The sequence below is a fragment of the Rhinichthys klamathensis genome, unplaced genomic scaffold (assembly GCF_029890125.1).
Source record: "Rhinichthys klamathensis goyatoka isolate OS25496 unplaced genomic scaffold, OSU_Roscu_1.1 h1tg000177l_1, whole genome shotgun sequence".
Taxonomy (NCBI): domain Eukaryota; kingdom Metazoa; phylum Chordata; class Actinopteri; order Cypriniformes; family Leuciscidae; genus Rhinichthys; species Rhinichthys klamathensis.
Window position 1 is genome coordinate 1,599,176 of NW_026606706.1, and position 24,785 is coordinate 1,623,960.

At 39.2% G+C, this 24,785-nt stretch overlaps 1 protein-coding gene across 2 annotated transcripts in view; it reads right to left on the reverse strand.

Moving 5' to 3' along the window:
- Positions 1 to 24,785, reverse strand: part of rnf17 (ring finger protein 17) — a 107,506-nt gene that overhangs the window by 3,902 nt on the left and 78,819 nt on the right. For both annotated transcript variants that reach the window (XM_056260672.1, XM_056260671.1), the window contains exons 16-28: positions 21,367 to 21,499; positions 21,126 to 21,279; positions 20,907 to 21,022; positions 18,735 to 18,849; positions 15,663 to 15,774; positions 15,288 to 15,512; positions 15,058 to 15,202; positions 14,867 to 14,979; positions 13,466 to 13,556; positions 12,848 to 12,960; positions 12,514 to 12,761; positions 7,555 to 7,718; positions 7,293 to 7,412 (exon numbers count right to left, since the gene is read on the reverse strand). In XM_056260672.1, the coding sequence (XP_056116647.1) occupies positions 7,293 to 7,412; positions 7,555 to 7,718; positions 12,514 to 12,761; positions 12,848 to 12,960; positions 13,466 to 13,556; positions 14,867 to 14,979; positions 15,058 to 15,202; positions 15,288 to 15,512; positions 15,663 to 15,774; positions 18,735 to 18,849; positions 20,907 to 21,022; positions 21,126 to 21,279; positions 21,367 to 21,499 (1,849 nt within the window). The remainder of the gene's footprint in view (positions 1 to 7,292; positions 7,413 to 7,554; positions 7,719 to 12,513; positions 12,762 to 12,847; positions 12,961 to 13,465; positions 13,557 to 14,866; positions 14,980 to 15,057; positions 15,203 to 15,287; positions 15,513 to 15,662; positions 15,775 to 18,734; positions 18,850 to 20,906; positions 21,023 to 21,125; positions 21,280 to 21,366; positions 21,500 to 24,785) is intronic.

Here is a 24,785-nt window from a genome sequence, read left to right on the forward strand (position 1 = left end):
AGTGGCCGGTGAACTGGGAAAAGAATAGGGGTGGTTAATCTGTCTGATTTCCCGATTCGATTCAATTACGATTATTGAAGTCCCGATTCGATTACAGTCGATTTTCGATTATTAACGATTCTCGATTAGCGATTATTGATTTGTTGATTCAATAACTACAACAGTTATCAGACAATAGATTCTTTATTGCTCCATCACTTAACACAGCCGCTCTACCTCTCATAGAACGCCAGACCGAACAACAACTGAATAAACCGCGCTAACCCATAAAATGGTGCTCTTCACACATGCGCAGTAAAAGAAACATAACTTAACAATCTCCCTCTTTTTTTTTTATAAAGAAAAAACTGTTCAAGATATAACATAAGCATTGGTTATTATTATAACAGGATAACAGGTTAACTTAAATACCTCAGTTTAAATGTCTACATTGACAAAACATAAGCAAATCCATTCAGTGCTTAAGATAGCAAACACCTGTGCTGAGGGCTTTCAGAAGGCCAAGTGCAGATGCACCCTTTTTGGTCAAGCAGTTAGCTAGCGGCTCTTTAGTGGCTGACCACAAGATCTGCTGAATAGTTCCAGAGTGTATAAGCTCCTTCATACTACTGATTTCTAGGCGCAGTCTCTTTTCGGTTACAGATTTTGTAGATTTGAGAGCATCAAGAAGAGAATGATTGTCTATTACACACACAATAGGCACGTTGATGCATGAGGAGCCACCAGTGGTAATCTCAGAGTATAATGTAGCGAGGAAAACGGCACTGTCAACTCCATCTGCAAGTGCCAAAGTCTCTCCCGCTAAGGTACTCCGTACAACTCTTCTGATCCGTTTTGACTGCCAAGATATAGGAGAAAATTTTCCATTTTCCCCCATAAGCATGATGAAATGACCACCCTGTGTACCACCATCCGGAAGATTTCCCATTGAGGAATCACTGTACACCACCAATTTAACTGAACTGTTTTCCCCTAAGTACTGAAACCTCAAGATGACCTCTTCTGATTTCAGTTTTCTGATAAGTTTATTTGCACAATGCAGGGTCTGAACGGTAGCATGCTTTGTGTTAGATGCCAACATGGATATGTCATATATAATGTCAGGACGACTTTGCCTGGCAACCCACAATATTTGTCCAATCTTTGATTTAAGCATGTCCATCTCAACATCTGTCAATGACGCCTCACGTTGTGTTGCTCTGGTGGAATCCACTGGGATGGGTTGCAGATTTTTTATGTACGTTCCTTGTTGTACTTGTATTTCATCGTCCTTAGAATGTACTTCTATTCCAATGTAGCTGAAACTGTCATGTTCTTCCCGTCCGACTTGAAAGGCAGCTTTCAACTGAGGAATGATATTTATGGAGAATGCATCTGTACCACCCCAAATAAAGTCATCCACATGTGACGCAAGAATCCCCATCACCTTGCAGGAATCATCCACCCAGTAGAATACTGCTGGATCTACCTTTGACACGGTAGCTCCCAATTGTTGCATGGTGTCTTTTACTCTATTATACCAGAATAAAGAAGCATCTGTTAGGCCATAAACACATTTTTTCAACTTCCATATGGTTCCTTTGTTCTGCACTTCTTGTGGTGGGCGAATGTAAATATCTCTGGTTAACTCTTTACCTTGTAGAAAGGCTGCTTTAATGTCCATGGAGTTTAGCTGCCATTTATTTTGACATATTACTGCCATGATCATTTTAAGAGACTCTGAGGCACATGTAGGTGAGTCTTTGGGAAGGTCTTGAGAGTTCATTTCTTCAAAGCCTCTCGCCACTAGTCTGGCCTTACGTACAACTTCAGCAGTCGTTTCTTTAAGTGTGCACACCCACCTCGTGGAGATGCACTTCTGGCCTTCATTTTTCACTTCTTCAAAGACGTTATTTCTCTTCCAGGTGCTTAGTTCTGTATTTTTTTCATGCGTGAAGAGATCATCATGTACTATCAATATATCTTCATCATTGTAGCCAGTGCTCAACTTAGCATGTTCGGATGGAATCACCTGAACATTGTCCATTTGTCCTAGATTGACTGATGCAGTTGTGCCAGCGGTTTCCTCAGGCTCACTGAACTGCAAATTGTACCAGTTTTTGTGTTTGCCGGTTGCCTTTCCTGCTCGGCCGAGGATTTTTCCAGTATGGATTTGTCCACTTTGATTATCTGTGTATTTAACTATTTGATCTTTTTTCAGGCTTAGACCTTCACAGTTCGTGGATGAGCAGGTTTGTGGCGTGTGGGATTGATAAAGACTATCACCTCCAGGTAGCACTGATGCAGAAGGTTCACTGACATCTTCAGCATTAATGGGTTCGTCATTTTCTGGTGTCATTTCCTCAGTTTCACTTTCAGTGTCACTAAGATCTGCTGCTGGTGTTATTGTGGGATTTTCATTTTTTTTCATTTGTTCCCTTTCTGTCTCCTCCAGGTTTGTTTGTGGGTCATCCACCTTTCTTAGTCTAGACTGATGCACCCGAACATAGGTTCCACCATGCCTGACAAATACAACCACACTATCTTGGCCTATGACCACACCTGGACCTTTCCACTTATTACAATCTACTCGCTTATAATACACTTTGTCTCCCGTTTCATATCTGTCATCAATGGGCCGCAGTTGCTTACGAAGGGCTCTTCTAATTCTCTCTGAGCATTCGGCTTCTGTGAATGCTGTTCTCATTGCATGTAGTGTGGTGATTTGTTTAGCTATCCAACTACTCGTACTTGTTTCTAGAGCTGGAGGCTTATTGGTGAGGACTGAGGGAAGATTCGGGTTCTGCCCAAACACTAACTGGTAGGGACTGTAACCATGCACATTGTGCATGGAGTTCTTTGCCATTAGTGCCCAATCTAGAGCTGTCTTCCAGTCACAGTTGTTGTCCCTCTTCAGTTTCAGCAAAATTTCAGTTAGGGTCAGATTGTGCCTTTCAACAAGGCCATTGCTCCACGGACTGTACGCTGCCGTTGTTTTGATTTCAATGTTAAACTTTTCAGCCATGTCCTTCATTTCGTCGTTATTAAATTCACCTCCATTATCACTAAACACTCTGCATGGGGGACCATGAACACTTATCCAGCAGTGAATAAAATGCTTCACTATCTCTTTTGGGTTCTTTGTGGTGACGATACTCCCTGCACTGAAGCGTGTGAAATGATCAATAGCATGCAAATACCATACTCCGTGCTCAAGCTCATGCAAGTCCACAGCCACAGTCTCATTATAGGCTGATGCCATAGGCAAACCCACTACAGGCTTATGTTTTGGCTTGCTGTATCTGGTACATATATCACAGTTTTTAACAATGTTCTTAAGAATTGTGTTGCTTTCATCATCGTGATTACCTGAGCAGGCCAGTAATTTTTTCAGTCTATCAGCTGAAGCATGTCCAAATTGTCTGTGTAGTTTCAATAGGACTGTCTCCTTTTCTTTTGTTGTCATGTTTTCTGTCACAGCAAGAATTTCATTTTCATTGTGTGTCTTGTTCTCACTTGTCTCCTTTTCATCTGGATGACTGTCTTCTCTCAAATTCACACAGTAATGTCCTGAAGATGTTAGTTCAAGTTTAACAGGTTGTTTAAACATCGTTGCTTTGTCACGTGCAATGTCCAGAACTGCACTTGCTCTTTTCAATGAAGTCTTGCTTAAAAGCATTGGTATTTCTGCAGGAACAACTTCTGTCTCTATTTTGCATCTGGTATGTCCTATCCTTGCTGGAATGGTAACTTTCCTTGTGGAATAAACAACCTTGCCATCACCAAATCTGAAAGGTCTTGCACTTTGTTTGTCATCTATTTTTAGTAACTCACTCTGTGGCAGCCCACTTGTGTAATCTTCAAGCCATTTTTCTCCACACACAGTTCTTGTACAGGCTGTGTCAATCACAGCTGATCCTAAAGCCTCCACCATGAAAATTTCTGTGTTAGACAAAGATTCATTTGAAAACAAAGTGATGTTACATTCTTTAACGTCATCTTTTAGGCCTTCATCTTTTGTCAGTCTTACATGTTCCTTTTTATTTGGACAGTCCTTTGCCCAGTGATACGTGCTTTGGCAAATTGCACATTTCGTTCTTCTTCCATATTTATCAAGAGGGTTTGTGCCTTGAGCTATGGTTTGGGGTTGTTGTGTAGTGTTAGACTTGTGTCCCCGTTTTCCTGAATATCTCGTGTAATAGGCAGTGTCACCATCTGTGTTTTGTAGTACACTGCCGCCCTCTCGTGGTGAAGTAACGTTATCTCCAAAAATTCTTTTCAAGGCTGATTTCATATCAGTGAAAGAAACGCTAGAGCAAGCTGTAAGTGCTAACTGTTTATCTTTAACAGTAAGTCCGGCAGTATCAAGTAGCTTAAAGGCTAGTACGGCATCAGGAAGCTCCATTTTGAACTTACGTAGCCTGTTGTATCGACGTTCGAACTCGACGATGTATTCCACCATAGAAACACCGCTCTCTCTAGTGATCCGGTCAAACTCCGTGTACGCCTCGTACTGCCGATCTTTTTCTTCTTTTAAAAATACAGAGTCCAACTTCGCTATGAGTGTTTGCATTCCCGTGTCGTCATTCAAATCCTCAGCGGAAATTTCCAGAGCACTGTCCCTTGCTCTGCCCGTTAGTGACAGAGTAACTGCCAAGGCTTGTTTTTTCTTTTCCAGGTCAGTAACGCGTCTCCAAATTTCAATCTCATTTTTCCAACTTTCATAAGCCGTCTTCTCGTCAAACGGTGGGGGATTTTTGTAATTCCCAGCAGCAGCCATCCTCTGCTACCAATGTTGATTCAATAACTACAACAGTTATCAGACAATAGATTCTTTATTGCTCCATCACTTAACACAGCCGCTCTACCTCTCATAGAACGCCAGACCGAACAACAACTGAATAAACCGCGCTAACCCATAAAATGGTGCTCTTCACACATGCGCAGTAAAAGAAACATAACTTAACAGATTTTCCATTTCACAACAGTAAACGAAAATACACTAGACCAACATATGATTATATTAGCAGCAACATTTTGGTATTAATTTGCACTTTTTATTTGTTTGATATTCAATGAAAATGTAATGATGGTTACTGAGGACATGCAAACATGCTTGTTGTCTACTACTTAAGCAACCCATTATCTTTAAATTAAATTATTTTTTAAAAGCAATTGTGTTGCATTATAATGCAAAGGCACCTGGTTCTATTAATTGACAGCGTTAAAATGCATTTTGTGATTTCCTTCAATTGAAAATCTTTGAAGCAAGTTTGGGGGATTTGAAGGGCACCCAATTCAGAGAATCACCCAGAAATTCAAAAGAACAGCATTTATCTGAAATAGAAAGCTTTTGTAACATTAAACAATACCGTTCAAAATTTTGGAGTCGGTAAGATTTTTTATTTAATTGTTTTGGGCGAAAGAAAAAAGAAATCAATACTTTTATTCATCAAGGATAAATTAAATTGATCAAAAGTTACAGTGAAGACATTTATAATGTTACAAATCAATTATCTGAATCTTTTGTGTGTGTGTGACTATAAATACTTTGCTTTAAAAGTACAAAGTAATGACCCATAAAGAATTAACGTACAATATATTTTATTAACATTGCAAAGAACCAACAGGAAAATAAATGTGTGCCTAAACTAGGAGCATACTTGTAGTAAATTAATATTATAACGACTGGTACAGCCGAGTGTTTTTCCTCCTCTGGCTGGAAACGTGTCATATGGTTTCTCATATTTGTCGTGTTTCGGTCGTTAGTTTTATTATACAAAGCTTACAACTAGTGTGGCTCTTGTCCAGCTCCTTTCCCCCTTCAACTTCAGAAGCCAAAATATCTCCACACGTCAGCTTTTAACCTAAAGGCCAATTTATACTTCTGCGTCGGGTGCGCGCAGTAGGTACGGCGTAGCATACGCACAGACGCGTACCATACGCCGTACCCTTCGCCGTAACCTGACGCGCACCTCCTCAAAAATGTAACTACACGTCGCGACGACGCGGACCGCAAGATCTGTGATTGGTCGGCTTGGGAGCATCGCGTTTCCTCCTATGTATTTCCGGCGTGTTCTTCTGCACCACCCGCCATTTTTAAATTCTAAGTACACCGAAACTGTAAAAAAAAAAAAAAAAAAAAAAAAAAAAACCTTTTCCACCTCGATAAGCTCCAACTCCAACATGATCTGCTCTCTTTCAGTCGACATTGCTTGTAGTAACCTAAACTCAAAACAGCCGCGAGGAATCTTCTTCTTCTTGCCGCGAGGAATCTAAACACAGTGGAACATTAAAACCCTCCGCCGCTAACTAGCGTTTCGGCGCTGTACTGCAGAGCAACGCAGACCTAAACGCAGAAGTATAAATGCTCATGACGGCGTCGCCTACGTGCGTAGCGTACGCCGTACACTACGGCGTACACTCGACGCAGAAGTATAAATTGGCCTTAACGCGGAGGGTGTTTAGCGCTCAGCCATCGCGTCTCTGTTATGTGCACGCCACAGACGGTCCGGCCACTGCACTTCCGCGCTTCAGAGTTCCGTCTTTCGCGTTCCGTCAATATTACGTTATTATAAATATATCAAAAAAATCTTTTTTTTGGGGGGGAAAATCGATTTTTTGACATTTGTGAATCGATTCAGAATCGTCCACGTCCGCATCGCGATGCATCTAAGAATCGATTTTTCCCCCCACCCCTAGAAAAGAATAGGGTAAAATGTAAAGCTACTTAGACAATGTGTATCTGATATGAATAAAACGTGTCGTCTTAATATAATGGAAAGGATTATTATTGCCGCTTCCATAGACATCAGTGTGTATTTTACAAACTCAAAATTCTTTTTTTACTAGTACTTATGTGTATTTAAATGTCTGAAACCTAAAATAAACATTATGTGGTTGAAAACACTGAAAAGTTGTGATATATGACAGCGCTGAGCGCGTCTGTCTCTGGCTCAGCGCCAGCCAAAGCGCGAAAGCATATATGAATTTAGCAGTTGATCACGTGATGCACTGACCGTTCTAATCACACCGGTGTGATCGTACGCTCCAGGGACCAGCCAAGACTGATCACACCGGTGTGATCGCACGTGCGAAAGGGTTAACTGCCAATAACCGTAAATGTGTTTCATTATTGAAATACTAATTTAAAAACTGATGGTACCTGAAGTAAATATTTTTAGGTCAAAGAGGTGAATTTTTTTTTTGTGTAGGAAATCCCTGGTTTAAAGGATGCACTGCTGCGAGATTGATCACATTGCGCAGTTTACATTCAAAGTGATCAAATTCAAAATTACCACACACACACATACCGGTATGACTCCATTTATCTGACAAGGCACACAGAGCTGCGGCACATCCTCACAGAGAACCACTGGGTACACGTGACAAACCGGGATGCTCTCCACAAGTCCCTGATCCACATATCGGACCTGTAACAATTACATCACAAACTGGTAACAAAACAATACAACCCAAAGTGTTAAGCCAATTATATTTGATCAGAGGATTTGGGATTTTTAAATAAATTCACTTTCACACAGAAGTAATGCAATGCAACGAAAGCACACTGACCTTCACGTGTCCTCCAATGACCTCCTGCACCTGACCTCTGTACCAGAACATGTCGGTTCCCATGACAGCACAGCCCAAAACTCCTTTCCAGTTGTAGTTCTTCTGTCTCGGCAGAGTTTTAATGTACTGTTGCAGCCGCTCCCGCAAGCGATCAAACTCACACACTAAACACAGCAGAAAAAAAAAGAAAAGAGTACTGGGAGAGGACATATCATGAGAAACAAATGTTCCTTGCCCATGTTTAACAACATATGACCATGGCTCATCTTTTTCTACTTGAAAATCATACGCCATGTTTGTTGCAATTAAAACGAACCCTAGTGCGATTGCTCTGTTAGTGCTGTAAATTTAAATAAGTGTGAACGCTGCCATCTGAACCCTGGAGCGCACTTAACAAGCGAACCAAGACTGCTGAAATGGACTCGGTCCACTTCCAAATGAACTCTGGTGTAGTTTGAATGAAATATAAACGCAACACAGACCAAAGACATGTAAACGTTTAGTCCGGACCAAACGAACCGAACTACAAGTGTGAACAGCCATTGAGTGTAGTTTGGCCACCGCCTCAATGCATCCTATAAATGTTGTCATATGTCTTGCACACATCCAGTCCATTTTTCTTCATTAGTAATATCTGAGAGGTAAATTTGGTGAATGGCAGCTCTACACATGCAATCATATAGGCAGTGTTGGATTTTATTTTTTAGCTTCTTATCATGTAGACAACAGGTTAAGTAAAATTTGAATGAATATGTAATATAGTGCATACATTTAGCAAAATGATCCTATCTAGAGTTTTTTTTCTAGCGGACTAGGGTTGGGTATCGGTTGGGTTTTATCCGATACCAGTACCTACTCTGTATTTTTTAAACGGTTCCGGTGCTTAAACGGTTCTTGAAACGGCACTTAAGAAAACGAAACCGCACACACTTTGTCAAAAAATAATACCCCTTTATTTAAAGGGCCAAACTGGACACAATATTAACTTATATCTTTAAACAATATAAATACAAGTAACATATGGTAATAATAAATAAACCAATATGAAATAAAAATTCACATTACATAATATCAAATAAAACAATATTGTATCAAACAATGTAATAATACTGGAGATTAATAGAGATTACTAGCAGGGTAATCTAATATCGACATGGCTACAGGTTCCCATGTTTTGTCTGCTTGAACCAGTCATGTAAGTTATCTGGTCATTGTACTAGTTACACAGCACTTAGCTTGGCGAGTTAGGTATTTCGTTCCCACTGCATCTTAGCTACGCAGCTTTGAGTAAACTCTCTGGTTACTGGTGTAACCCATGTTCTCTGAATAGGGAACGAGACGCTGCGTTCACTGCCAAACTCCTCACGCTGCCGACAAGCTTCCTTTTTCGGCAGAGAAATCTGAGGAGCAGATGATGCGCGCGCTAATATAATACGATGACGTGAGCGTCAAGGCGGCGGCCGCGCCATCAGCCAATGGATTGGAGTGAATCGTGATTCTATATGGGCTTCTTCAGACAATCGTTCTGACGCGTAATTTTACACGTGAAATGCAGCCAAACCTTGGGAGCGTTTTGTCTTCGGCATCTTCAATAATCCCCTCGCTATCAGCAGACGTTCCGGGAGTCTCCCGCATATTGATAACGGCTCCCTGATGCCCGCAAATTAGTTAAAATCTCCCGGAATCTAGAGCGAGCGAGCAAAAGTGTGCATGTGAGACAGAACAGACAGTGCTCCAATAAACCGTATAGTGCGTGCACGGCGGAGAGAGAGAGGGAGAGAGCGAGAGACTTTGCGTGTGTGCGCCTCATGACACAGAGACTCAGGCACCGAAATGAGGCACCGAAATTTTCGTTCTTATTCGGTCTGGTTACTACCGTTTACGTCAGAACCGGTTCCCTATTGGCACCGCGTTTCGGTACCCAACCCTATAGCTGACTAACAAGTTTATGGACATTGAATGAGGCAAATGTAATGGTATGTGACAGTTTACAAAATGTTTTATTGAGGTCTTTCCCCATTTGTAACAGATTAAGCGATTACATAAGACAATACATTTCAGAAAGTTGTACCGTTTCTTTTAACATACCTTCTGATGTTCATTCATGCTTATTAGGGCCCAAGCCCTGAAAGGGCGAAGGCCCTATTGTTTTCCTTAGGATACATTTAAAAAAAAAATTCTAACGACTATTCTGGCACTTTTGGGGCCCTTAACATGCTCAAAAACTCTTGAAACTTTGCACACGGTTCGGAACCCGCGGCCATCAGGGCCGGGCTGAAGATGGTACCCGGGCGTGGCAGGGGGGCTCGACAGCGCCCCCTGGAACGGGGTCCGAAAACTTGGTCCATAAATCAAACACGTTTGCATGTAATAATATGAAACTCAGTACACATATAGATCTCATATGTTCATATACACTTCATACTCTTACTTTTTTCCCCAGCCCAACAGGAAGTCGGCTATTTAGGGTTGTTTGGAAAACGCATGCAATGGAATTTGAAATACTCCTTCAAGAGAATTCAAAGACACGGCACGAAACTCGGTCAACATGAAGTCAAGACATTGAGGATGAAAAATTGCCAGGGGATTTTTGATATCTCGAACGGTTTGGCCATGGCGAGGAAACGAAATTATGGCGCGAAAAGAGAAACAGGAAGTGTGTTATAACTTCTGCATACATTAACTGATCTTGGGGAAACTTCAGCAGTGTGTTCGTTGTAAGAGGCCGGTCACATGGATGTGACTATTGTGAGTCAAAGTTATAGCGCCACCAACTGGCAGCAGGAAGTGTGTCACTTTCTAAATGCTTTGAAATAACCCTCTTATTTTTACAAATTTAAGATATCTCTTATTTTTACCCGATTTGCTTCAAACTTTATGTGTATAATGTAAACACACGGCAGATGTAGAGCTGTGAAAATAGTATTGATAACTTAGATACTGTTGCCGTGGCAACGTATCAAACTTTAATATTCTTGTTTGATGCTTTTGAGACTCTTAGCATGCTTGAAATTCCATAAAACTCAGACACATTACATTTATTAGCCAGTAGACATGTGCAAAGTTTCAGAAACGGGCGTGGTGAGGGCTCAGTAGCGCCACCTTTTGTCAAAAGTGGGGGGATTAGTTTTATCTACAGTTACAAAAATCGGTATGTATATTGTTCTCCTCGAGCCGGACAACTTTCTAATTTACAGTCATTAGCTCCGACCAACAGGAAGTCAGATATTTTGGTTTGAATATGGTGAGCCTCTCTCTGAGCCTACGTCTCTGTATGGCAAGCCCTTTTAACATTTAAAAGCTAAGTTTGACTATCCGGAATTAACATTGTAGAAATCAACAACGTCTTTCTGACAAGTCGTAATTATATTTTGGATAGTTTGTATTATCATTTAAGACATCTGTAACGTAATTGACCTATGGCTAAGCCACACCCCCAAATGCGATGAGCCAATCACAGTGCGCATAGCTAACCCAATAAAATGAAAGTTACAGATATCAAATTTCAGATATCTCTAATCAAAATGAATTTCAAGATATTTATAACTTGATAATAAATATCTACAATTAAATTATGACTATCCCTAACTCCAGTTTGAGATATCTACAACGCCATTCTGACTAGTCATACTTTAAATGTATTGTTTGCTTTAAATTAAATTAAGATTGTATGTTTGGTAATTGAACCTAAATTAATTTAAAATTTATGTGCTATATTTCAGATCAATATATTTGTTTTCCTTCATTTTAATCAACACTAACTTTATTCTCATCTAAATTATAAATAACTTATTTCTGTATAAAATAAAAAATCCCGAATAATCCAGACCAACCAGAGCGCACTATTCCTACAACATCATCAGTGCTGAAGCGGAACTACCAGAGCCGTTCGGCAGATAGCGAGCAGATGCAGCATATGTGTTGTAACGAGGCAGGGTCAGGCCAGGGGGATCCATTTGCAGCTTTTTATTAAGAAATGGCAAACAGGGCAGAACAGAAAAGGCAGAGACAAACCAGGTTGACAGGCAAAGGGCAAAGACCTCCAGATAAATACTGGGCTTCTGGATTTACACATTTAAGTGCTGCAAAACAGATTGACCTATGACATCCTATGACATTAAAAATGATTCTAAATTTAAATTCTCATATATGTGGCTATTGTGATTCACGATCATAGGCCCTGTCCAAAATGGTACACTTCATATGAATTTTCGGTCTTGTGTACTTATTTCATGTGTCCGTTAAATCCATGAGACCGTAGGGCGACAGTGAAAGCGGGGTTACGTTTTTGCACGTCGTGCACAGTAACCCTAAAGGCACCGGGGTGGCAGTGCCACCGGCTTGGGCCCGCAATCGCTGCTCGCAGCTATATTTATATATATATTTTCATCTTATAACTAGTAGTAAATAATGATCGGTTCACATGCCGCTTAAACTGAAGCGATCTGTCACGCCGCATTAAAGATAAAAAAAAAACATATTTATTGTTTGTATTTTGAGGTAAAATTGGCAGAATTTGAAAGCTGAGAATTTGTTTATTAAAGGAACAAACATATTAAAAGTAACATTAAAAGTTACAAAGCCCTACAAATTGTTCAACAGAGATGAGGACTGTTTGAAAAAGTCTGATATTTTTTGTTTTGACATTCTATCGCATTTCTGTCCCCGTGGATATTTTGCACCCCAAACTCAGTGAGTGAAACCGGTGCACAGTCTAATTTATATTATGGCAACACAACAAAAGATTTGATAGGCTACTCATCACAGAACACGCAGGTAAAAAGGCATTACATGCACATTTCATCATAACATGTAAATTTATATTGTAGCCAGTGGCAATCTCATTAAAAATATCAGGTTAGCCAATCATAACAGAAGTCATTTACATACATTTTTTAAGGCTGAGAGAGATGCTGAAAAGTTTTATTTGTTTAAGCTACCAATAAAAACTTCACACACCTGCTTGGTGTGTCATTGCATAAATGACACCTTGTTCAGAGATGGCTGAGATGCTCATGAGCGTGTTTCCGCAGGGAGGCAGCTCTGGAGGGGGGTAAGAGCGTGTCTGCACTCTCTCTGGTGATGGGTTAAAGCGAGGGGTGGGTCTGGGCGGAGTCTGAGATGGACTCACTATTCTCTGTTGCTCAGGAACCTCCTCGCTCAACACACACTCCTCTGAAAAAACTGTCTCAGATGTGGAAGCAGCCCTAGGAACAGTTTACTTCAGTATATGAAAGGCTTGACATTAATGTTCATCTGAATTACTACTATCCTGTAGTGACATTTTTCTTACTTTCTCTCCTTTAGTGCAAGGCCTTCACTAATGAGAAAATCAGCAAAATTTACGTTTTGACCGGCCCGGTTCGAACAGAACAGACACACAAGCACTGGACTGGCGGTTGGCTCCTGAGAGGGAAATTACACACAGAATCAGAGACAGGAACTGGCTTTAATACGCTGATTTCACGCAGCCGCCATTTTGAAATTGAAACCGAGGCTCCGGTGGGAAGAACCCCGGAAGTACAGATAGACAACAATGCCTTGGACTACCAACCTGAAGCTGCTGCCACAATTTACACTATTGGATGTTAATATTAAGGATATGTATAAAGTTCGTTCCTGCTTCTTTTTTTTACGTTCTGAATTATATATAAAAAATTCATTTTATTTATAAATGAATTTCACTGTATTAAGTCTAAAGTATGAAAGAAATGTATGTACATTTTTAGAATAACTAATTTCTACATTAAACACAACAATACGCCATCGCATTCGCAACTCTACTATGATTAAAGGCGACACTTCCGGTTTTCTTCCCACCGGAGCCATTTCAAAATGTCGGCTGCGTGAAATCAGCGTACAGAGTTAACTTCTATGGTTGAAGTTTTCATTTCTTTACATTCATTCTAACCTTTATGTCCATTACAGCCATGGCACCGGTCAAGTAGAGAGAGATAAAGTCACACGCTGTGGCTGTCCATGTAGAGCGACCACCAGCTGGCCTGAGAGTTAGAGAGAAAGAGAAATGTGTTTAGTCCTACATAAGACATAAATAGCTGAATAAAAAAAAAAAATTCCCTGTTACATATGCCAAATGATCCATGAAAAAGTTTTTTGTTTTGTAATAGTCCCTGGTCTGTCCTTAGCAGTTAACTGGTTCTTGAGAAAACTTGCACATCTTCTGCATATTTGAACCCTCCAAAAGTGATTGTATGGTTTTGAGATGCATCTTTTCTCAATAAGGACAATTGAGGGACTCAAACAACTATTACAAAAGGTGCAAACATTCATTGATGCTCAAGAACAAAATGCATTAAAGGAGAACTCCGGTCAATTTTAACATTGAACTCATTTTTTTGTACATATGGAGTGCTGTCAGTACAGACAAAAACGACAAAAATCGGTGTTGCCTACACCGTGTTATCCTCTTTTTAAAATTCGCACCCCTGTTGACTTCAATGGGGCAAGTTTTAAACCTTTTTTTAGCCTCTTAACAACCTTGATGTGTCATTACAAGTGCACAGCCATGTGAGTGGTGTTATTAAGAGTGACCACGGTCAATCTGACTGCAGTAGATGTGCAAGATATTAATAAAAATGATGTTAATTCAGCCAGCCCACATACCTGTATTTACTTCCTGTTTTCGTTCGAAGTCCACGGTAGTCAATTGTCGAGTTCGCGCGCGCGATCATTAGTTATATTTAATGACTAATATAACTAATGATCGCGCGCGCGAACTCGACAATTGACTACCGTGGACTTCGAACGAAAACAGGAAGTAAATACAGGTATGTGGGCTGGCTGAATTAACATCATTTTTATTAATATCTTGCACATCTACTGCAGTCAGATTGACCGTGGTCACTCTTAATAACACCACTCACATGGCTGTGCACTTGTAATGACAAATCAAGGTTCTTAAGAGGCTAAAAGCAGGTTTAAAACTTGCCCCATTGAAGTCAACAGGGTGCGAATTTTAAAAAGAGGATAACACGGTGTAGGCAACACCGATTTTTGTAATTTTTGTCTGTACTGACAGCACTCCATATGTACAAAAAAATGAGCTCAATGTTAAAATTGACCGGAGTTCTCCTTTAAAAAAATAAAATAAAAACCCGGTTCTTATTTTGTTTAAATATCTTATTTTTCCATTTAATACTGCCCTTTAGAAGCTAAATATGATACTTCAATGATTCCCTGAAGAGAAAATAGGTACAATTTATTCTATCAGCAATTATTATGTTTCTGCAAAGTGCAAGTAAACTTATGACTGCAACTGTATATGCACAACTGTGGGGAAAAGATAATTTACCTTATACCACTGAGGTTACATTCCAGTAAGAAAGATCCAATTAGATCCGCACAGAGGGGTCTGAGATTGTTCACATGGAGATTCACTTTATTACCAAAGTCACAACGCAAAACCTATAAACACACACCAGTCCAATTAAACAGCAGATTCCCACTCTTTCCATTTTATTCAATAAGTGTGTGCACAAATACCTCTGCAACACCACTAGTGGACACGCTGCACACTTTTCCTCTTTCCCAAACCCCAGTGTTATTAGCAGCACAGAACATCTCTGCTTCCCAGTGCATCTCTTGCGGCTCAGACTTAGAGAAGAGACTCTTTAGTGTGTCGTGGATTCTGCAAACATTGCAAGCAAAATGGCAGCGTTACAACTTCAAATGCATCTGATGACTATAGAGTATGGACTGAGAAAACCGGGCACCTCTTCAGCTGGGTGTCAAACTGCAGCAGCTGCACAAAGATGTTTCCAGGGGAGGTGACGTGCGTCACACGAACTCTGATGTCTTTGAGACAGGTAGGCAGACTCAGGCTAGGCTTCAGCTCTTCAGAAGCAGGAGGGGGAGTCGGCACAACACACCGAACTTCCTCCTCAAATGGAGGGTCCCAGACAGTCGTCTCCAAGGGCTGGGTGTCTTTAACCTGGATCCTGATAAAGCAGGAGAAAATGAACATGGAAAAGAATGAATTTTACAGCTTAGCTTAAATGAGCGAGCAAGAGGGGGAAAAAAGGGACAGAAAGAACGAAAAACAGAAAGAAAGATGGTCCAGATGTTTCTTTGGTCTTTTTACAACTTACTGTTTACTGGAAACAGCAAGGCCATTTCTGACCAGTATGTCCACAATACTGGTTCCTGGAAAATCGTCCCCAATCTCATACAGACACACGGGCAAAGGTGTAGTGTTGGACTCTGAATAAACATGAGTGACAAGCAAAAATGTACAGTATACCACATTACCCTCAATTTTATTATGGAAAATGTATATAAAAACTACAGAAATGTAAACATTAAACTTGCTTAAAAGCATTGATGTATCTCAGATGTCTATGTGTGTTTATAAAGGGTGTAACAGTTCTCTGTTTATATATATATATATATTAGGGATGTCCCGATCCGATCCACGTCATCGGTATCGTGCCGATACTGGCCCAGAATGCTAGATCGGAGGGGAGAAAAAAATATGATCTGATACCTATCCAACAATGCTTGAAATGCTTGAATATTAGCATTTCCCTTGCTGCGACATCCAGTTGAGCGGCTCAGCCTGCAGATTGGGCGTTTTCCCGCCAATTGGGCTAATTTTGCAATCTATTTTGCGGGCTAAAAAGGGTTTGGGCGGGTGTTTAAAAGTTGGGCTGGTTTCGGATCAGTTCGGCGGGTTTTTGTAGCCGAAACACCGGCACTTCAGATCCTTCTTTCGGCGACCCTCTGTTCAGCAGGCAGTAGTCTCTCTCTCTCTCTCTCACTCTACATCTCTGGCTGACGTGCCCCCTAAACTCACAACAGACACTCCCACCCACTACCTTCTGTGTACTAAAAACACGGTTTTGCATTCAGTCTCCTCAGTTTATAAACCATAGGCTGTAAACTGTAGACACAAGATTTTGACGCATGTCCAAGCAAGGGTTTGTGCGGAGTGTGGAGCGCACTGCATGGCACGGAGGCGCGGGTGCAAACACTAGCGTTTTCCTATCAACAGTGGAAACAACTTAAAATACTCTATCTATATTTATTTGTGTAAACTCACAATAACAAGAAAACGTTGTGCTTTTGTAAAATAAAAGAAAACAATCAGGCGTGCTTTCATGGTCTCTGTGAACTGGATCGCATCTCAAAAATGAACTGAAACAAAATATAGCCTACCTATGTAGGCTAAAGCTTGAAATGTCCACTTTTAAACGAACAAATTCGAATCGAAAGCAAACCGTCTGATTAATCCATAGCTATGAATTTCTCTCTAAAGGCGCATCCGCTTTACAGCAGAGATGGAGATATGTTTCCAGCCGACACTGATTTAGAAAACACTAGTTTATTAATAAACAATTAAAATACATCGTTATTTTTCAGACACATTTATTATTATTAGCCTATAAATCATCTAGAGCCTAAATCACCTCTCTGTATGGTTCCAGACACATGGCTCTTCTCATTCAACACTGCGGGAAAAACTTTTTTTCTATATTAATTTGTGAATATTTTAAATGTTTAATAAAGGGGCAAAAAGTCATAAAGAAAAATCTGAAAGTACGTCAATAATTATTTTTTTGCGCACCATTTGGTGTGCCTACAGTTCAAATTAAAATTTTGGTGTTCAACTTTGCGTTTTAAAAATACAACAACCGTTCATTTTTCGTTTTACGGGTTAAAAAAGGAAAAACGAATGGATGCAAAAGTACACGGATCAATGTGTAATTTAAAGCTTGTTAATGATTAACTTTAAACTAGGGCTGTCAAATGATTAATCACGATTAATCACATCCAAAATAAAAGTTTTTTTTACATAATATATGTGGGTGCACTGTGTATAATTATTTTGTATATATATATATAAATACACACACATGCATGTATATTTAAGAAAAAAATATTATTTATATATAAAATATTTATATTTATATATAATATAAATTATATATAAATCTATATACAGTATATACATGAAAATATTTCTTAAATATATACAAGCATGTGTGTGTATTTATATATATAAAATAATTATACACAGTGCACCCACATATATTATGTAAAAAAAACTTTTATTTTGGATGTGATTAATCATGATTAATCATTTGACAGCCCTACTTTAAACCTGTTGGTAGCTTTAAGCACTGAAGTACCTGTATTTTTATTTATTTATTTATTTGTAGTGTTTAAAAAAAGGGTGGCAGTCTTTCATAATCAACTGTTGTTGTGGACTATATACTGGAGAAGTATTTGTTCTCCATTTGAGTGAGATGTTTTAGGTGGCTAAATGAGCAAAGTGCTTCCATTAATTTTATTAGTATTAGTTCAAGAATAAAATAAAGAAATCGGATTGATATCGGTATCGGCAAATAGCCAAAGCTGCGGCATCGGTATCGGAAGTGAATAAGTGGTATCGGGACATCCCTAATATATATATATAAAAAGTTCTCCATCCACAGTTCGGCACAAACTTGCACCGCGGTTTCTCAAATCTGACGACGCAGACGCATCTAAAATATGGTTTATTGAAAATAACACATAAAACAGACAGAGTTAGGATAATGAAGGTTTCTGTCAATGGATACACATTCTATCTTCTCCTAAACTTAGTTAAATAGGAGTGCCGTATGCTCTAATATGACCAGTTATTTATGACGTCATCACCCAGGTGTTGATAGCGCGTGAGCGTGAGTAGTTTTAATGTGTTTAAACTAAACTCATTTAAGCCTTGGCAATTTAAACATTCAAGCCCAAGCAGACGTGAAAGACCTTGCGCACGCTGTGAGAAGATTTGTGTGTGCAATCATCCGAAGCACGCACACGGAAAGCTGCGTCTCAGACAGTGCGCAAATATTAATTTCAAGTTATGGGCTTGAATGGACAAATTCACAAAAATATTGTAAACAGTCAAGAAAGACAACATGTGTATCAGTATCAGTGCATGTGTATATGTAGTGGACTAACTGGATTTTATTTGTATTTTTGCTCTATTGTATTTATTTTGTACTATTGCTTGTAGTTCGATTATTTGTTCATATTTTCTTTATTTTTATTTGACAGTTGTCATTTTACCCTAAACACATACCGAACCGTACCGAAACCATGAACCTAAGAAATAAAAACCAAACCTTTTGTAATTTGAACCGTTACACCCCTAGTGTTTATGTCTGTAGGTGTAAAGTTACGTTTTGCCACAACAGTGATAAGTTTATGCTCCACGAGTTCCTTAAACATATCACAGGCTTCATCACTCCATGTTTTCTGCAAACTGACCACATCATTCAGACTGCACCACAAGGCCTGAAAATAGATGGACAGATAGGCTTCCTTAAGTTGGTTATTTATCAGAGGTCTCATGCCGATGATTGAGGTGTGCTTGTAAGACCTGCTTTGACAGGATCATTCTTACTAGTGGGATGCTATCTGATACTGCGGGGTAATTTTCACTGCACATTTGATTTTAAATATTACATTTTATTTTTATGTTGACAAAATCAAAATGAAACAAACATAAGGGGAATGAAATTATTACATTTAAACACTTGAAGGATTAGTTTCATAGATGTAGATAAGTTCAACCAAAATTGACAAAATCATTTGCAGTAGGGTGTCAGAGTAGAGTGTCGGTGAGGAAAGATTGTGGAACAGCCGATATATCTATCTTGGGTCCTTTAACAGAAACAACTGGAGCATGCATGATCTGGAAGGAGCTAAATATTTTCCTTATATTTATTTTCAATATTTACCAGTGGTGGACCGGTGGAAGTATTTTTACTTTGTTACTGTATTTAAGTACATTTTTCAAATATCTGTTCTTTAGAGTATATTTATTTTGGAAACTTTTACTTCACTACATTCCAAAGCATAATATCTAGGGTTGGGTATCGGTTGGGTTTTATCCGATACCAGTACCTACTCTGTATTTTTTAAACGGTTCCGGTGCTTAAACTGTTCTTGAAACGGTACTTAAGAAAACGAAACCGCACACACTTTGTCAAAAAATAATACCCCTTTATTTACAGGGCCAAACTGGACACAATATTAACTTATATCTTTAAACAATATAAATACAAGTAACATATGGTAATAATAAATAAACCAATATAAAAAAAAATTCACATTTACATAATATCAAATGAAACAATATTGTATCAAACAATGTAATAATACTGGAGATTAATAGAGATTACCAGCAGGGTAATCTAATATCGACATGGCTACAGGTTCCCATGTTTTGTCTGCTTGAACCAGTCATGTAAGTTATCTGGTCATTGTACTAGTTACGCAGCGCTTAGCTTGGCAAGTTTGGTATTTCGTTCCCACTGCATCTTAGCTACGCAGCTTTGAGTAAACTTATGAAAGAGAACGTCTCTGGTTAATGGTGTAACCCATGTTCTCTGAATAGGGAACGAGACGCTGCGTTCACTGCCAAACTCCTCGCGCTGCCGACAAGCTTCCTTTTTCGGCAGAAAAATCTGAGGAGCAGATGATGCGCGCGCTAATATAATATGACGACGTAAGAGCGTCAAGGCGGCGCCCACGCCATCAGCCAATGGATTGGCGTGATTCTATATGATTCTTCAGACAATCGGCACACCTAGAGGGCGTTCTGACGCGTAATTTTACACGTGAAATGCAGCCAAACCTTGGGAGCGTTTTGTCTTCGGCATCTTCATTAATCCCCTCGCTATCAGCAGACGTTCCGGGAGTCTCCCGCATATTGATAACGGCTCCCTGATGCCCGCAAATTAGTTCAAATCTCCCGGAATCTAGAGCGAGCGAGCAAGAGCGCGCATGAGAGACGGAACAGACTGTGCTCCAAACCGTATAGTGCGTGCACGGCGCGAGAGCGAGAGACTTTGCGTGTGTGCGCCTCATGACACAGAGACTCAGGCACCGAAATCAGGCACCGAAATTTTCGTTCTTATTCGGTCTGGCTACTACTGTTTACGTCAGAACCGGTTCCCTATTGGCACCGCGTTTCGGTACCCAACCCTAATAATATCATACTTTTTACTCCATTACATTTCATAAAAACACGGTACAAGGCAACAGTGCCTAGTGTGAGTACACCCTAAGATACAGGATATTTGCACTCTCAGGTATGTTTGTTACCATGGCATTAAAATGAAAAGTATGTGAATATGAAAAGTACTTGTAGAGGCAACACGATCACAAGATATCTTGCCATGCACCAGCAAGTAATTATTATTTAAAACTAGTCTGTTCATTTGGATATTGATGTAGAAACCGGAGTTGTTGATTAAAGGGGGTTTAAATATGAATGAAACTTACTTAAGTATAAAATTTCATACCAGTTTTGTCCCTCATAACCAGTATTACAGCCTAAATCTTACCATTTCTGGCAAAGCAAAGAACTCGTCCTTTATTTGTCTCAGATCTTTCACGGAGAGAGTCTTTATGTAACCGAAGTCCACATACCGAACCTCGACCATCCGACCACCAGGGAAACCTGAGAGATAAACAGAGGCCTTAACCGTCATACATTTTATCAGAGCGACAGTCTTCCTTTACTGAATGTTTATATGTTTGACATAGTGCACACACACACACACCTGTGACCTGGACCCTGCACCACTCTTGGTCATAGCTAGCGACGCAGGCCTGTGAGATAGAAGGGCAGTAGATCTGGAACTCCTGGTCTGCATTGGGATGACTGTAACAGTCTTGAAGCTTCGAATGCAACAGCAAGTACTCCATATTTTCAACCTGCATTCACCAAGGGTGAGTAAATCACATTTTCAATCATTCATTTAATTTCATTTGGAATTTATAATAGTGTGTTTTTACACCCACTTGTTGTACATAGAAGTCTGACGGTGAGTTTACATGAGCAACCATAGCGTTGAACTCAACATTGATTTTAGGGGGAACTGGAGGGTAGAAGAGCAGGGGCACACTGCCAGGAGCTACTATAGGAGAGTAGAATCTGTACACACAAGTTTCAGATCAGCATTGTTCATAATAACAATAATAGCAAAACGATAACAAAAAAGAGTTGACATCTAATTGTGTTTACTAGGGTTGGCAAAGTTAATGTATTATTTTTGAAAACATTTCATTAAGCTTTGTGTCATGGTTCACCAATAAGCATTTTTTTTTTTTCTGTTTGGAAGTTCAGGCATTTCTCATTTTCACTTGCATTTACATTTTATTTATTTGCTGATGCTTTGCCAAAAATACTTAGTCCATTCAAGGTATACATTTATCAGGGCACGTGTTTCCTGGGATTCAAATCTTCTCACTTTTTAAACTACATTTTATATTTATATAAGTCCCTGTAAAGTAAAAATTAAGTATGTGTTCTGAGTTTGTCACACCACAGAAAAATGTGTTATTAGCCACCCAGACAAATTTGAATGATAAAAAAAGCCGGCAAGTACATAAAATAAGCTATCAAAATCTTGAAAAAATGAGTAGTATTCTCTGCTCTCAAACGCTGGGGGCGTGTCCGCTGGCTGCGCTGAAACCACGCCCACTCGCGGGAAAGCAGCCGACGGTGATATTTGTGATACTGCTTTCGGGACGGGGATATGAAGGCCGAGGCGGGAGATAGTCGGCTCGGCCCCATTCACCAGTAACAGTGGATTATCAGTGAATCCCAGTTGTCTCCGACGAAAGTTTATAAAACTATCCCGTGTAAAATGATCGCTACAGAGGCGGGTGTTGGCGGTGATCCTCAGCTCTCCATCAAGGTTGGCTCTTCACAAAATGAATCCACCTATTCTTGATGTGATCGTTTTTAGGAAATTTAAATAAAGACACCGATCTGTTTAGTACATGATCGCATCCAGGTAGTAGCCTACGCATTTCCGTGTCGAAGGCATAGCTAGCTAGCAAGCAAACTGTAGGCTGTAGTAACTAATAGTACTGACAGTAAGTCGCGATTGGGTGGCCTCAGTGCGTCATCAAGTAGGGGCGTGTCCAGGAGCTCAGGGGCTCCAGTGCGTCATCGAGCCCCGTTTTAGCCCCGCCCAAAAAATCCGGAAAATAGCAATGGTGAAAAACTGTTTAACGGTCTAACTCCACAATTCATTAATTCACAGTCTTTGTAATATGTTTTAGCAATACATTTCAAACATTTATAATGGGTTTAGAATTTTTTTTTAGAATTGCCTTTACAGGGACTTTAACAAAATTTACACACAACTTACAACAGCATCAGATTTATAATTTGCTATTCATATTTAAATTACATACAACATACATTATAACCACATTTGGGAACGTAGTGTAGGTCCTGCACAGGAAATAACGTCACAGCCAAGCTCACAGTCAGTCGCATGGAAACATGCAGCTGGACAAATCCAACCCCAAAATACCGCATTCATTCAAATACTCAAAATTCTCAAAATGTCCGTCTTGGCGAGTATTCAGTTAAACAGTCAGTTTTAGAACGTAAATAGTTGAGAAAGATAACGCATGTTGTGTAACAATATATTGGATCCATTCATAAAATATTAGACTGCTGTCACTTAAGAGTTTATGTTAATCAAAGAACAAAAGACAAAGAAAATTACTCTTTTCTTGACTGAATAAATTTTTTAACTTTAATTGTAAACATTAACCCTTGTGCATCCATATGGACATTTTTGTCCTTTTCAGTTTTTTTTTTTTTTTATCACTTTGCCTGTGTTAATGCTAACTGCATAAAATTTGGCACAGGTGTGTATTTTTATTGTAATTTTACTATTTCACCGCCATTTTCTTAAAAAAATCTTTTTTGCACTAGGTACACAAAATACTCCCACTCAGCGCCTTTTGGACAAAAATGTCCCCATTGAAACCCATTAAAACTGCCATTTTTAATCCCAGTGCCATTTAACTATAAAATGATGCAATCTTTGTTAAGAGGCTTTCATTCTGTTGGCAAGGCTTCAAATTTTAAATTTTAACTATTTTTTACCAGATGGTGCCATTTTTCCAGGTTTGGCCTATAAAACAAATATCGCTTTATTCCTGTTTTCTGCTTCGGCATATTATAGAGCCAATTGGATAAATTGTGCAACGATAATTGTGTGGGTGTGTTGGTATGGATGTCTGAGTGTGGTTTGTATGCGTGTAATAAAAAAAAAATTGTGTGTGTGTCTGTTTGTGTGCTTGTAAAATTTTAGAGAGAAAAACTCAATTGCAAATCTAAAATCCAATCACTGTGTGCACCAGTGGAGGTTTGCTGGCACCCAATGGGGAAAATCTGTTACTGCACCCAAACAAAATCTTACCGAAAGCTCATATTTTGAGATATCAACCTCAAATTTGGAACACAACTTATTTAGATTTATGGCTTTGAATTTATATCAGTTTTAGAGTTCAACATGTTTCATAAAATATATATTTTATATAAAATAACGATAATAATGTTCATAAATAATTTTCATAAACTTAAACCTCTATACAAAATGTTTGGTTTCACTTTTTTCACTTGTTTAACTTCAGCAATAATCTGCCAAGGGTCCTCTTTAAAATGAGACCAAACTTAAGTCTTTGCTCCCAAGCCTAACATTTTTATGACAGTTTTTTGACATGGACATTTTTGTCCACTTTGTAGCTATGTGTAACTTTTTTTTTTTTGTTAATGCTAACTGGATGAATTTTGGCACAGGTGTGTATTTTTATTGTAATTTTACTATTACACTTCCATTTCCTTTGAAAAATCTTTTTTGCACTAGGTCCAAAAAATAATTCCCTCTCAGCGCCTTTTGGACAAAAATGTCCCCATTGAAACCCATTAAAACTGCAATTTTTAATCCTGGTGCCATTTAACTATAAAATGATGCAATCTTTGTTAAGAGGCTTTCATTCTGTTGGCAAGGCTTCAAAATTTACATTTTTACTATTTTTTATCAGATGGTGCCATTTTTTCCAGGTTTGGCCTATAAAACAAATATCGCTTTATTCCTGTTTTCTGCTTCGGCATATTATAGAGCCAATTCGATACATTATGCAACGATATTTGTGTGGGTGTGTTGGTATGGATGTCAGAGTGTGGTTAGTATGTGTGTTATAAAAAAATATGTGTGTGTGTGCGCATGTGTGTGTTTGTAATAGTGAGAGAGAAAAACTCAACTGCAAATAACAAATGCAATCACTGTGTACGCCAGTGGAGTTTTGCTGGCACCCAATGGGGAAAATCTGTTACTGCGCCCAAACAAATTCTTACCGAAAGCTCATTTTTTGAGATATCAACCTCAAATTTGGAACACAACTTATTTAGA